The 14,770-nt window shown below is 49.3% G+C and overlaps 6 protein-coding genes across 6 annotated transcripts; 4 read left to right on the forward strand and 2 right to left on the reverse strand.

Moving 5' to 3' along the window:
- Positions 1 to 750: 750 nt before the first annotated feature.
- Positions 751 to 1,266, reverse strand: CABS01_04918 (uncharacterized protein; the record flags this gene model as incomplete). The annotated part of the gene is made up of 3 exons (XM_060538288.1): positions 751 to 787; positions 854 to 1,053; positions 1,165 to 1,266. The coding sequence occupies 3 exons, from the start codon at positions 1,264 to 1,266 to the stop codon at positions 751 to 753; spliced, it is 339 nt and encodes a 112-aa protein (XP_060389950.1).
- Positions 1,267 to 1,910: 644 nt separating this feature from the next.
- Positions 1,911 to 2,788, forward strand: CABS01_04919 (short-chain dehydrogenase; the record flags this gene model as incomplete). The annotated part of the gene is made up of 2 exons (XM_060538289.1): positions 1,911 to 2,193; positions 2,265 to 2,788. 2 exons carry the CDS (start codon positions 1,911 to 1,913, stop codon positions 2,786 to 2,788), a joined length of 807 nt encoding a protein of 268 aa, XP_060389951.1.
- A 558-nt stretch (positions 2,789 to 3,346) lies between these two features.
- On the reverse strand, positions 3,347 to 4,349 carry CABS01_04920 (GA4 desaturase; the record flags this gene model as incomplete). The annotated part of the gene is made up of 3 exons (XM_060538290.1): positions 3,347 to 3,801; positions 3,855 to 3,994; positions 4,048 to 4,349. The coding sequence occupies 3 exons, from the start codon at positions 4,347 to 4,349 to the stop codon at positions 3,347 to 3,349; spliced, it is 897 nt and encodes a 298-aa protein (XP_060389952.1).
- Positions 4,350 to 5,661: 1,312 nt separating this feature from the next.
- Positions 5,662 to 6,791, forward strand: CABS01_04921 (short-chain dehydrogenase; the record flags this gene model as incomplete). The annotated part of the gene is made up of 2 exons (XM_060538291.1): positions 5,662 to 6,061; positions 6,130 to 6,791. 2 exons carry the CDS (start codon positions 5,662 to 5,664, stop codon positions 6,789 to 6,791), a joined length of 1,062 nt encoding a protein of 353 aa, XP_060389953.1.
- Positions 6,792 to 7,926: 1,135 nt separating this feature from the next.
- On the forward strand, positions 7,927 to 9,891 carry CABS01_04922 (MFS transporter; the record flags this gene model as incomplete). The annotated part of the gene is made up of 5 exons (XM_060538292.1): positions 7,927 to 8,551; positions 8,607 to 8,651; positions 8,705 to 9,104; positions 9,162 to 9,371; positions 9,429 to 9,891. The coding sequence occupies 5 exons, from the start codon at positions 7,927 to 7,929 to the stop codon at positions 9,889 to 9,891; spliced, it is 1,743 nt and encodes a 580-aa protein (XP_060389954.1).
- Positions 9,892 to 11,101: 1,210 nt separating this feature from the next.
- CABS01_04923 (ferric reductase transmembrane component 4) lies at positions 11,102 to 13,357 on the forward strand (the record flags this gene model as incomplete). The annotated part of the gene is made up of 4 exons (XM_060538293.1): positions 11,102 to 11,233; positions 11,287 to 11,445; positions 11,503 to 11,798; positions 11,851 to 13,357. 4 exons carry the CDS (start codon positions 11,102 to 11,104, stop codon positions 13,355 to 13,357), a joined length of 2,094 nt encoding a protein of 697 aa, XP_060389955.1.
- Positions 13,358 to 14,770: the final 1,413 nt, after the last annotated feature.

The raw sequence follows: 14,770 nt of genomic DNA on the forward strand, positions 1-14,770 counted from the left end.
ATGCAACAAGTGCCGGGCTATGCTCCCTGGTTTTGCGGTGATTGAGTTCCCGGTCGCTGTGCACGGGTCTCAGTTTCGATGAAAGGTGTTGCCGGTGGATACAGGCAGGTGACCCCTGCGAAATCACAATCTTGCACATACATGGCCGGCCCAGATCCGGGTATCTTAAGGATGAGACGAAGATCGCGATGTAAAAGGAGCTCACTTGACCGTCTAATGACACCGGCCGAAGGTTCTCAAGTTGTCTGTTCCGAGGCCATAGTACGGCAGACAGCAGTAAGAAAAGTAAGAAACTTCATTGGACCTATCTGGAGCCAGAGATCGTGTGGGACCTACCGCTACGTGTAGGCTCCACGCTCAACTCTTGCAGGTTGGCATACAGCTATTGGGAATCCTTCGAAGGTGGTGAGGAAATGGCCGTACGATATATCAGCTGTCCATTGATATTTCTCTTAGTTGGAGGTCCGGGACACGTCTTCATTTGTTCAGGGAAGCTTGACTTGAAAACATTGCCGAGAAGCGTCAGTGAGTTCAAGTTACAGTAGTCGTTAGGGTCTACCTTACGATGCTTCGACATGGCTTCTTACACATATGTATCGCATCTAGAAGAGCAAATAATGAAAACATGAACCTTGATACATGCACGAAGAAATGAGTGTTTCAATCAAGGAAATAAGATATTCATGGTAATTTGGACAACTTCAGACAACAAAGTAATGGGTCTATTCCAGTTACTCTTCGGCCAACCTGCTAGAACGTATAGTGCTCTGCCCATCCCACAACACAGCTAAGTTAAGCATCAGCAATTGAGGGAGCTAAGTCAATTTGCAGCCACGGATGATTTTCAACTTACCGACTCCGGCTCATATCAGCGAAATTAAAATGGTCAGGGATGAACTTGCCCAAAAAGTCAGGATCGTCACGCATTTTCTCTATACACCCAATATTGGGTACGATTATTGAGATGACCGAATCGTAATCCAGTAACATGGCACTAGGCGCGTCAGGAAACAGCTTCTTGAAGTCTGCTTTGGCGGAAGCATCGTTGTGGGTCTATTGACGTGTTAGACAATCTGTTCGACGAACGCAGGACGTTCAACATGCCACAGTATAGGATACAGCTCCATATTTCTCAAGAAGTGGTTTGATGATCGGAGTATTTACGCTCTCAATATGATTGTGATGGCTCTGCTCATCTTGGTCTGCTTTCTTATACACGTAGATGCTATAAGCAAAGTTGCGCTTTGGTTGTTCGAGAGAGCCCATCCTGTCTGTTTTTGAGGTTTAGTTGTCGGAATGAGATTCCAGTGATCCAGACGGCGGCTCCCACAACGCAGGCCTTGCGGAAGGGGGACATCACCTTTTAGATGTCTGCAGTGCTCTTCAAATCCGGAGCCCTCCTTTCTCGCGTTCTGTCCCAAGCTCCAAGCTCAGCTCCAGTCCACATATGCATCCTTTGGCAGCGTGGCTACTATGGGCCCTAGCGCTGAGTCGGGCACTGCGAAAGTTCACAGTTCCCCGGCCCGGTTACCGCGGGCGGGAAACGTCGCCCAAAGAGCTCTGGGCTGCTAAATCGTCTACCTGCCGATAATCTCAACTTTGTCGACGGCAAAAGCCTCGATTCCGCGTAGCCTCCGAGTTATAGTTCAGAGTGCAAATTGTGCGATCGCCGGCTCGACATTTGGATCAGGGAGATATTGACAAGACAATTTGATGCATCTCGTTTGCTTTCTACTTGGATATGATATAAATGCCAATATTCCTTGACTTTTACTTCGTCTGCTCACCACCCAATTCTTCAGTTAACACATAGACCAGACAATCGTCTATCGTTCACTGCAGCACCACCACTTTCTCTCCGCTTTAGAATACGCAACATCTCATATCTCATATTTACAACTCTCTTCACGATGGCTGACCGCAAGATTGTTCTCATCACTGGAGCCAACAAGGGCCTTGGATACCAAGCAGTCAAGACATTGCTTGGGTCCAAGCAAAAGTACCACGTCTTCTTAGGCAGCCGCGACTTTGCCAAGGGAAAGGCCGCTGCTGAGACTGCTGCGGCTGAGGTCAAGTCTAACAGCACTGTGGAGCCACTTCAGCTCGATGTTGAAAGCGACGACTCCATCAGAGAGGCGTACGAGACTGTCGCCAGCAAGGTTGACAGGATTGATGCGCTTGTCAACAATGCCGGTATGCTACTCCTGCTGTACTGTAGGGGTTGGGCTCTGGAGGCCTTAGACTAACTCTATTATCTTATTCAGGCGTCATGCTGGATCAACAGATTGAACGCGGCAACATGACGGTCCGCGAGGCCTACAATAAGTCCTGGGACATTAACGTCACTGGCCCCCACATCATCGCAGACACGTTCCTACCGCTATTGCTCAAGTCTCCTGACCCTCGTCTCATCTTCAATACCAGCGGTGTGTCCTCGCTGGAAAATGCGGCCGACTCTTCTCACTTCACCTACAGGGTTCCGCCAGCTGGAATTCCCAAGCCTGTGGGCACCATTTCATACAGAGCGGCTAAAGTCGGCCTTAATATGGTCATGCTCGAATGGGTGCGCATGTTGAAGAACGACGGTGTCAAGGTCTGGTGCGTTGCTCCTGGCTTCTTCGCCACTGACATTGGCGAGGGTGACCCGGAGTCTATGAAGAAGATGGGTGCCGGAGACCCTTCCGCTGGTGGCAAGGCACTTGTTGATGTTGTTGAAGGAAAGAGAGATGCCGATGTTGGAAAGGTGGTGAACATGGCGGTTTACGGCACGCCTGTGCAGCCTTGGTAGTTGAGATGACTGAAAGTTCATCGAGAAATAACTTGAAATTTCTGGCTACAGTAATGTTTACGACGGATCTCGTGAAAAAGCCTCGTCTCTGCCGTTATTATGGCGGATCTGCCAATTTAAGCCTTTTGCAAACATCGATACTATCTAAAAGACCCAAACATGTAATTCTAGTTGCCTTGACAATTGCCTCAGAGAAGTAGCTTCAAAGACAATGTGATGCAATCAGATAATTTCGTATTTCCGCCCCTGATGCAGTCAAGATCGAAAGGCTGTCATATCGGTATTAGTGAACAATCAAGCAGGGCCATCATACACTTGTGTCCATGAGATGAGGGCTGGTTCCATAAGGACTGACTGAATCTCAAAAAGCTCTTAACTCATCGTAGAATTTTTGTTCCGACCCAGTTGTTGGATTGGCTGCGCGTTTCGGTCATTTACCGCCATTGTCTTGTATGTAAGGTAACACTGATAGTTCGATTTCCCTTTGGTCTTCTCAATTTGCCTATATCGCTGGATACATAAAGTATAGATATGATCTCAGAACATTGCTAGTTCTCTCTACTCCAATTCTTGGTCCTCCCAGAACACAAGGCACCTGATCTCAATACTCTCCCGTGGTGGCCCAACATCCTTTGGTGTCTGAATTGCGGTGTGCGGCACCCGTCTAGCTCTACCATCCAGCTTGGTATCGAATATCTTGATCAGGAGCGCCTCGTCCGGGGTCATGTTGCTGGCGTAATACCATTTATGCTGCGGGCTCGCCACCATATGCCATTGCTCGTTGTCCTTATTAATGGTGTTGGGCGGCTTGCCCAGGACAATGCGTGTGGTGACGGGCCGAAGATCAGACTCTTCGACGCTTCGCGCATCACAGACCGCCAGCGGTTCACGTTGGACCAGCTTGAGTGGATGCCAGACGTTGATGATTCCCCACCGGGTCTTGGTCTTGGTACGGAGCATCTCTGCTTCGGGAAGCCGATCGAGCACCACCTCTGCCCCTTTGTACGATTGATCTTTGCTGCGTGAGTGCCGCACTCTGAAATATCTATAGCGTTGTGGTACTTACCGACGTGAATGAACATGGCGGGTGGCTGCATGTTCAGGACCTGGGAGTCAGGAAGGTCATCCGGAATATTTAGAATCTTCTCATGAGGATCACGACGTATGACATGAGGGGCAAATGGGTGCACGTAGGTTGCGCCCGAGCTGTGTGACTTGTCAATTGATATCTTTGACAATCGATATATGGCTGTTCCTACTGTCTCATCAAGAGCTCTTGGACATCCTTCCGAAGCTGGTCGGGGAGACCAAATCTGTAGTCTCCCTCCCAGCTTCTTTCTTGAACAGTGCTCTCCACGACCTTAAAGCCCTGGGTGTCGAGATTGAACTCTTCATCACACGTGCGCATGTCTGTGACCGGAACGAGTTGTCGGTTGTACTTGGTGCGCTGAAAGCCCACAGTGGCGATCATCTGAACAGGAAATGCCTCGCCCTTAGGCGGCGGTTGGTGATAGTTGACATAAGACTCAACGGACACCGGCTTCTGAGTGGAGTGCGGCATATTTGCAAAAGACAAAGACAATGATAGCTTGCTACAACGAGCTGGAATTCGGATGTCCTGAGGAGAGTGGTGAAGCACTAGCCGCGCAATCGGTGGGAAGTGGAAAGCGGATAGTGGGAATGTCAGTCTTGCATTTAATGAGTCCACGACTCCCTTCAGTCGGGGATTGAAGACGTGCAACACGCAGAGCAAAAGTTTGCCCCGAGCCTGGACCCCGCAAGTAGGAATTTGTACCAGGAACTTACCGACTATCCTCAACTAACATTGACGGAGTCCTTGGCAGGCAATAAGGACTATTCAAAAAGTCCTCGAGGCGCCGCTTCCAGAGACTCCCCGTTGACTCCCCGACTAAACTCACTCTGAACGCTACCAAGCAGAGCGGTCTGCGGATTATTTACGCCCTTGCTTTGCCGTTCGGACACGCAAATAGGTCCAATTCAAGCCCCGAGACAACAAAAACGGGCCGGGCCTGAATTCACACCATCAATTTAGAGTTTCGAGGTGCCGCAGTCGACCCTGATTGGTCAGTCTCTGATCAAATTGGCCAAGTTGGGCAATAAGTTCCCAACTTTTACCGGTCGGAGAACCTTGCGCGGTCACTGTTCGCCGGTAATACAGTTACCGATGACCCCAACTGCAGCTCTCACAGCATGTTCGTCGTGTGTCTTCGGGTGGAAAAGAGTCGAGGAGCTATCTAGCTTGATATCATTGCGGAGCTTCACCTCTGATTCAATTATGTATCACCGAATCTCGTCGCGATCTATCTGTGCTTCCGCTTAGGTTTTCCCAGTGAACTGATAAAATAAGATCGATCTAGTGCCAATTGTCTGATGTTCAGTCCACCTGGGGAGCCAGGGCTCCTAAAAACACGTTGTAAACTCCCGTACCCGACCATATGCTATGAGTATGTCGGGTTCAACTGGGGTCACAATTAAACTACAATTCCCGGCATTGATGCTGAGAAAATAACTCTAGATAGTCCTGTTGCCGCGCATTCCGAGGGAATGGTAACTCGAGAACGAGTCAAACAGAATATGCAAAGAAATAAAGCAACCCGATTACCTTGGTCATGGTGCACATCCCCCGAGTCAAAGATCTCTCTTCGTTGACAAAGACTTCTTTCCGCTGCAGCTCCATCCGTCAAGATACATATTGCCAAGACCTTGTCACCCAAAACACACGACGTCCCAGCTCTTCCAGCCAAACTTCGCAAACGCCAAGCACACGTCGTCCAAGCTCTTCTAGTCAAGCTTCGTGTACGAAAAACAGTCAAGACACAGCTCCGGAAGAATCTCAAGAAACATACTTCAACATGCCTTACATCCCCAACCTGCCTCAGATCCCCAATCGCTATGCTGCGGCACATGCCAACCCCCAGGGTGAAGGTGATGCTCGCCCGACTGCACTTCAGATCATTCAAGATGAAGGTCTAGTTGGCAAGCTGGATGACAAAGTGGCGTTGGTGACGGGCGGCACCAACGGCATTGGCCTCGAGATTGTTCGGCATCTAGCCAAGACCGGCATGAAGGTATTCTTCACTTCGCGTAACCTTGCGAAGGGTGAAAAGGTCAAGACTCAGCTGCAAGGCGAAGATGCCAGCCTTAGACTGGAGGTGGTGGAAATGGAATTGAGTAGCTTGAAGAGTGTCAAGAAAGGCGCAGAGCATGTTCTAGATAGCACGGTGCGATTGGATGTTCTCGTCAACAACGCAGGTAAGTGATGTTGACATTTTTACATTCAAGTTGCATCGCAAGTTGTTGCTAACTCAGACGATCCTTAGGCATTGCAGCAACACCACGCGGCTACACAGAAGAAGGATACGAGCAGCAGTTTGGCGTCAACTACCTCGCGCACTTCTACCTCTTCCAACTTCTCAAGCCTCTTCTTCTGGACACGGCTGCGAACAATAACGTGAACGTGCGTGTGGTCACCACCTCTAGCACATCTCACACGGCCTCGACTGTCCTCCCAGAGAACAATTACGACACGGCCAACCCCAATGGCAAGGGCTACGAGCCTGGCGTATCCTATGCACACTCTAACACGGCAAAGATCTGGTTCTGCAACGAAGTCGAGCGCCGCTACGGATCTGAGGGGGTTCACGCTATCAGCATCCATCCTGGTGGCTTCGGCAGCGGCTTGATGGAGTCTTCGGACGAGGAGACTCGCAAGATGCTGGAGAAGCTCATTCAGATGCCTCATATCAGAAAGGTGTGGAAGAGTGTTCAGCAAGGTGCTGCTACAAGTGTGCTGGCGTGTGTGGGTAAGCAGTATGATGGCATTGGCGGGTTCTACATGGAGGACTGCGGTGTTAGCAAGCCCATTCCCGATGATACCAACTGGGCTGGATATGGTTTCAAGTCGTGGGCATTCGACGAGGAGGGAGAGAAGAAGCTGTGGGCTGATTCATTGAAGATGGTTGGGTTGGAGGACGAGCTCTAGCTGATTTGAACCGTCTTGGATTTGTCTAGCTCTAGAATCAAATCCACAGATATTCCTTTTTTTCCATACTCCGTTGTCTACTATTATTCTATGAAATATATTCCGAGGCTATAGTGGCATCGCCAAGTCCTTCCCCTCATGAAGTGGATGAAGTGGTGGTAAAGAACACTTGGAGGTTCGGAAAATTAATTACTGACTTAGACTGTTTATCCAAACTGGTTGGAGTCTTTTACCAGTTGACTTATTTGAAGTCCTATTCTATCATTCGTTTCTCACTTGAGTACTCTTCATGTTGAAAGATCTAAAAATGTCGTGTTCCTGGTTATGCAAGGTCGGACCATCGAGGCCAGAGGAAACCTCAATTTCCACGTTTTCTCGAGAAGTTAGAGGATCGGTAATATTTCTGGATTCGATTTGAATGTCCTCATGTCTTCATTCAATTTGAAAGAGCAGAAACGGTGCCCTCGAGCTGTGGACACCGCGATCTAGGCATCTTGTTCTTTCACTTGGATCGACCGGCGGTTGGACATGTGGGTTCCCCGACTACTTATGTTTTACTGGGTATCACTGATGAGAAAAGTTTACTTGTGATAACTGAGAGGCATCACTCGGTCTAGTTTCAAGGTAACATCTTCTGTTCAAGTTCCTTCCACAATGGGGCTCTCGTATACTCAATTGGGACAATACGATCGGCGATGAATCATGAGGAATAGCGGTTCACCCTGGTTTTCAACATGAGCAGCCAAGCTGATTGGTAGGTTCACTCTGTCAAAACTCTAAAAGTACAGATACCATTCATCTCGATAGTGGCCAGTGACAGTTACAGTCTCAGAAATACACTCATGTGGGCAGCAGGTGGGCGGAACTCGAGGACGCGGTCAAAGCCTGGCCCCGGTCCCCGGCAACGCAACCTTGATCATCGGCGAACCCAGTTGGGCTATGAATCGCGATGACAATAGTAGCGCCACGGCAATTAGAATAAAGGCATCCAAATACCAGTAATCATCTTCACGTCGCACGTCCTTAGTTGTTTTTCCGTGCCAATATTAGACAGTTGCTCGAAAGTTCTCACTTGAGCGAATCAAACCCTCATATTTTCCACTTCCCAGATTGATCAACCAGATCTCAGCCAAATATGTCGCCCCCTGAAAGCCTCGGGGATCCCCTCAAAAAAGAATGGCAGTCCTCCGAAGCCCTAGCGAACGGTTCCTCTCTGGCCAGCAGTATGGAAGGCAGCGACGATTCGACCGGCACGACGGAATCGCAAGAGAAAACAGAGCCCGAGCCCGAGGCAGATGAACCACCATATCCGACAGGCGTTCAGTTGGGACTCATTGTTTTTGCGCTCTTTTGCTCGGTTTTCATCGTGGCAGTCAGTCAAACCGTACTTGCGACAGCTATCCCGACCATCACGAGCGTCTTCAATAGTTCCGATGACATTGCATGGTACAGTACGGGAGAACAGATCACGGCCGTTGCGTTGCAGCTTCCCTTTGGTCAAGCTTACTCGCTTTTCAACAACAAATGGACGTTCTTGACCTCGGTGGTCATCTACCTCGCCGGTAGCGCGGTTTGCGGCTCTGCACCGACGTCAGTTGCCTTGATCATTGGTAGAGCCATTCAGGGTGTGGGCATGGCAGGCGTATTCGGTGGCTCATTCATTGTCATTGCTCGCATCACGCCGCTTAGAAAGCGGAGTCTGTTTGCGGGCTTATTCGGTGCTGCATATGCCATCGCCAGTGTTATCGGACCTATCATGGGTAAGTTGCTGGTTATCTGTCTCGTGATCCGTACCCAAAGCTAATATTCCTGTAGGTGGTGCTATTACCCAGAGAGCTTCTTGGAGATGGTGCTTTTACTGTAGGTTTTCTTCTCTGTCTTCATACCATGGGTTCAACATCTGATATCTGTAGTCAATCTCCCGATCGGAGCTGTAGTAGTCGCCGTCGTCATCTTCTGTTTGCCCCCTTCCCTCTGCCGGACTTCAGCGGAGCTCAGGTCTATGACCCCGATCCAGCTGGCGAAGAAGTTTGACCTTCTTGGTACTACCCTCCTACTGGCTTCTCTGGTCTGTCTGATGTTAGCGCTCCAGTGGGGCGGTGGTGAGTATCCGTGGAACGACGCGCGCGTCATCGCAGTCTTGGTTGTATTCGGGGTCACACTCCTCCCGTGGATGGCACTACAGTACTTCCAGGGAGACGATGCTACAGTGCCTCTCAGTATTGTGAAACAGCGTTCCGTTGCGTCTTCTAACCTTTACCTGCTCTTCTTGAATGGAGCTTTTGGTGTTTTCATCTTCTACTTGCCTGTTTGGTAAGTGTTGGAAACAACTAGCCATCTAGATGTTGTTGCTTACACTAAGGCATTTAGGTTCCAATCGATCCGGGGAGATGATGCCGAATCCTCTGGCTTGAAACAGCTAGCACTCTGCATCAGTACAGCCGTTGGCTCAATTGTAGCTGGAGGTCTTGTAATGGCGATTGGATTCTACAATCCATTCGTAATTTTGGGTTCCCTCCTGGTCACAGCCGGTTCTGCGCTCTTGATGACCATCAAGTCTGATGCTGCACTTGGCATACTGTAAGTCTACCATCTACTATACCGTAGATCCTTCAGGTTACTGATAACGCCTTTCAGTGTTGGCGCTCAGATTCTAGTCGGTGCTGGCGTCGGTGTCGGAGCCGAACAGGCCAACGTAGCCGTTCAGACCGTACTGCCCAACGAGAAGATTCCCAAGGGCACTAGTCTGACCCTTTTCACGAGACTTTTAGGAGTTGCTCTATCAGTACCTATTGCGCAAAGCGTCTTCCAGCAAGAGCTTTCCAAGAACCTTGGTAGTGCCGTTGCTGCTAAGATTTATGGCGATGGCGGAGCTACTCAGATTAAGGACAACCTGCAAAAGATTTTCGGAAATGGGACCGCTGAGTATCAGAATGCATTGGACAAGGTCAACACTTCCTTAACGAGAACTTTTGAGCTGGCCATGGTCCTAGCCGCCATATCATTCCTCTTTGCAATTGTCTTGGAGTGGAAGAACGTCAGAAAGGAGAAGAGGTCATTTGACGATGCGAAGGAACAGAAGAGTCAGCCTGAGAAGTAATTTAGCAAACAAGCACAAAATCGTTGGGCTTGGGTGTATATTAGTACCAGGAAGCCATTTTTCACCAGCGCCGTTGGTCGTAGACAGTGACAATTTACCAATAATACAAGTATCAAGAACTGGCAAATCTTCGCTTACGAACTGGCTTTGGGCTTTGATCTAAGACCTATGCCACAACTCCACAAGCATTGACATATCAAATGTTATCATAAGAACACTCAAGGGAAAGAGGAGCCTGAGGACAAACTGTGTCTCTGGCAATTGAGGTCCCTAGCGACCACCCAACTCGCCACCACACTTAATATGGACCATTACACAGGATTCACAAGCTGATTTGAACCATATAGGTGACGGTTCGATGTAATAATAAGTGAAAACCGCTCCTTAACACGAGCTCACTTCTGCGAAACCTATGATTTCAATCAGCAAGTCAGGTGTTTTCTCGGCTGGAAACTCGAATGCTTCATCATCAATATTCATGGAACAATGTTCTCAAATCATATGGAGACATTCTTCCAAGTCACAGGTTTCATAGGATTATTGCTTCATGCCTGGAGGATTTCACTGGCTGGGATAAAGTTCCACTATACTCCAAGCAAATTTTCTATCGCCGTTTCCCCTCAAGGTAGAGGAAAGGAGCCCAAATGTTTCACAACCAGATTGTAAAACAGTTACGATGATCTTCCAAACTGCTTTCGATTTTTAGATTGTTCCAATAGTCGTAAAGCTCGATTAGGAAGGCAGAACTAATGTCCCACTGGCTCACTTGTAGACCGGGAATTGAGGTTGAGCTCGGGTCGGGGAATCGGGGTGGACACCGCGAACCACCGGCAAATCGACAGCAGAACCCGGGGAAACATATTGAATGACAGAACTCATCCCAAATGAATCGGACTTGGCAACGGGTCTTGGCGAGGGTCGGTATTCTCCCAGTTCATCGATTTGTGTATGATTCAGAGATGATGGTTAATAGTTCGTAGAACCGGCACCTCGGCACAGTAGTCAGGCAAAGCATGCGCCCATTCTAGTTCAGTTCTATGAAAGACATTGACTGCCCACAATACGGACTTAGGTTTGTCCAAAAATCAAACCGAGACCGATTCCGAACTTTTGAACACATTCCTTTCGACGCAAGAGGCAGAGTTGTGGATAGTTTCTAGCCCAATCGAGACTGCGTACGTTGCTACACTCGTTGAAAGTGGTCCAGTCCATGAGGATGTCTTCACTTCCAGGCCTTGCGGCCGTTTTTCTGGCGGCCGCAGGTATGGCTGGCGGTGTGGTTGCTGAAGAAGTGGGCATTGCAGGACATGGACTCATTGGCTATGGTATCACCATGTACCAGGTTAGTTGTTATGTTCAACCTTGTGGAATCTCATAGACTAATTCCTCAACGAGCCCCTGTGTGCGTACTCGTGTCGTGTGGCACTTTCAGCCAGTCCGCTTAATTGCAGCAATGTGATGGAGATTCATGGCATGACCATGGCCGATACCTCGCCGGAATGCTATGCCAATGACAACGTCTTCCTGACTTCTTTTGCATGGTGCATTCATACGGTGAGTTCGGCCCTCTGCTTAAACCAGAACCGAAAGCTGACTAGCGTCTTCCCACAGAGATGTACTGATCTCTCAATATGGGAGATCGAAAAGTACTGGCAGTCGACCGAAGCTAGCATCCGCAATAGCCATAGGAGGCTTGACGAACCAGGCGTCAATGTCAATGCCTACCCCCCAGCGCCGAAGTGGACCTACCAGGAGGCACTCAGCAATGTGAATGGAACTCCTACAGCCACTGTAGTGTTTGCATTGCCTCTAAAGGAAAAGTCTCTGGTGTCAGATGCCGACTATCAAGTGCAGTACAACACCATGGGCATGTTCGAGAAGATGGAGGTTGCCCACGAGAGATATGGGTAGGTCTTGTCTTTTATGTTTTGGGATGAAGTCTTGCTGACCTTTTCAAAGTCTCATCCTAATTGCCCTGGGCGCAGCAGTCCCAATCTTCTTCTCTTTGCTTCGGTTTATCCCGCTGCCCCAATTGCTTATCTCGAAGATCCACGCTCTCTTCATCGACCCACCGTTGTTCGGGCGGAGACATAAGGCTCCTTATTTCAACCTGTTGATCATGCCAACACGTGGTCAGGCAATACTGATCTTCTACATGGTAGCCGTCAATGTCGTCCTCAGTGGTGTAGGCTACGACTCGGCCCAGCCCAACGCCTGGTGGGTCAATGACAAGGACCAGGAGCTCTTGACGTCCTTTAGCAATCGCATGGGTGTCCTGAGTTTTGCGAACTTACCGCTTCTCATCCTCTACGCCGGGAGAAACAACTTCCTCTACTGGGTTACTGACTGGACCCAGTCCACTTTCATGCTCTTGCATCGATGGACCGCGTACTTTTGTACTCTTCAGGCCTGCCTTCATTCGGCAGCTTGGCTTCAGATCTACGTCAGCATGGGCCAGCATGATATCGAAGCCAAGCTGCCCTACTGGGTCTGGGGCATCATCGGCACGCTGGCAATGAGCATCTTGTTGCCGGCTTCGGTCATTCCCTTCCGCGCCAAACTCTACGAGCTGTTCCTGGCTGTTCATATCGTCCTTGCTGTTTTCGCCGTAGTGGGATCGTACCTACACATTGTCTACAGATTCCAAGACCAGTGGGGTTATGAGATCTGGATGTACATCTGCTTCGCCGTTTGGGGGTTCGATCGGGCAGCGAGAGTAATCCGGATGGCGAGGAATGGCTTGATGTGGGCTGACATCACCATCATCGACGAGGAGTATATGCAGCTGGACATTGACGGCGCGGTCGGAAGCGGGCACGCCTACCTCTACTTCCCAACACTTACATGGCGACCTTGGGAGAGCCACCCGTTCTCCATTTTGGCCTCCAGAGTGAAGCCTGCTTCAGCAAAGTCGATGAACAACAGTATTATGCCACCTCAAAGTTCGGGTAACTCCTACTCAAAGGAGTCGAGTGTCATGGAGGTGGCTGCTGTCAAGGAGAAGTCCCGCGTCGGGCTTTCGTTCCTGGTCAGATCCTTCACGGGGGCAACAGGACTGCTTCGCTCACACACTCGAGTGCCAGTTTTTGTCGAAGCAGGGTACCTTCCACACCATGACCTCAGCAAGTATCAGAAACTTGTCTGCATCATAGGAGGTGTTGCTATCACAGCTGTAGCCCCAATTCTGCAGACGTATCCCGGCAACGCGAAGCTGTATTGGTCTTCGCGAACCGAAGGGCTCGTTCAGAGCGTCGATCTCAACGGCGTCGATGCAAACGTCTCGGTGGGCAACAGATTCAGGCTCCGTGCTGTCTTGGAGGAGGAAGTTGGCAATGCAGACGGCAGCTTGGCGGTCGTCGTCAGTGGGCCTGCACCGATGGTGGACGAAGCTCGCTGTATTGTGAGCGAACTCGCCCTGCGGGCACCTATTCCAATAACCTTCATCGACGAGACGTACATATGGTAACATTGATCAGTCTCATACTTCAACTCATACCTTTTATGAAGTGGCGATCACCGTCTGGAACGAAACTTGGAGATAGGGCATCACATAGCGATACCATAGCTCACCTTGACCTCCGGGTATCAAGTTAGACTAGGTAGTCGTTCAATCCACGGCTGATTCTTTAACCAAGAAGACGAGTCGTTGTGCTGGGAAGATAGCCCGTTGCAATCAGTATCGTAACAGGTTTCTTTGCCGCCAAGAGAGGATGGTGCGTAAAGTTTCGGTTCTACAATAGCAAGTAAGTTCAAATGCGAATGTGTCAACTCGCTCTTGATGTCCGACGTCGTGTGTTCTTGAGAGTGATGTTTACATAACTCTTCAATCTAGTAGTGAGGTTGAAGATGACACTTACCAATGCAGAAACTAGCTCTAGTACTGTCAGAGCGACATCTCGTTCGCCTCTAAAGGACAAGCTTTCATGGCGTATTATATAAGGATCACAGGGGATTGTCTTCTATAATTAGTGTGTGAAGTATGTGACACAGTTGATAGCTGAACCAGGCTCATGACGATCTTATGGTTTTCGGCGAATCAGAAGTGTTGCTCCAGGGTCATCTGCGGTTGCCTGTCCGTCATGCACATTATCCAACATCTCGCGGTTGTCCCCAAAAGGACTTGGCAGCCATCATAAGGACGATGAGTCCGTGACTGGAAGCCTTTCTTCTGTTCTTCTGAAAGACATTGATGAAGCTGTGACCGGAATTGATCGGTACTTCAACTGTAGCTTCGGCTTATTGTATTCCATGGCCATATTCGGCGACTTACTCTAATCGAAAAGTAAAGCGAATGAGCGAGCTACGATCAGACGAGCCATGGACGGCGCCATCACTTCAGCCAATCGACTTCATCAACGATTGCATAACGTACGGCGCATTCGCAGCACCGTATCTTCGTCATGGAGCTTAGAGAGTATCACTGCCAGATGTTGAAGCGTATATGATTGACGCACTCAAACACCATGATGTATCCACGATACTGACTTCGAGAGCTCAGCTTATCGGATGTTACGATAACCTCACCGCAAACGAGGCCGAGCCTTGGACCCTTTCACACATACGCGAACCACCGAGTTTTCTACCGATTTGGGCTAATAGAACCGAATTTGGGAGTTTTGATGAGGAGTACGCTGTCGAGCTTCGCTCCCATCTCGACTTTGAGATGGATGGCGATATTGTAGGGATAGGTGTAGGTAGATCCTTCCATTCTCAAAGACATCGAGTGATTCCGAGCTTCTGCACTCTAGGTCTTATATAACCATAACGGCACTATGATCGGCACTTAATGCGATTCTCCTCTTCTATTTTGTCCCGTCATGGATCAAAATGATATCCAGAAAACGGAGAGCTGGAGCTCCTGTTTTACTACGAGACCGTG

The sequence above is a fragment of the Colletotrichum abscissum genome (genome assembly GCF_030869225.1).
Source record: "Colletotrichum abscissum strain IMI 504890 chromosome Unknown Scaffold_9.1, whole genome shotgun sequence".
In the NCBI taxonomy this organism is placed as follows: domain Eukaryota; kingdom Fungi; phylum Ascomycota; class Sordariomycetes; order Glomerellales; family Glomerellaceae; genus Colletotrichum; species Colletotrichum abscissum.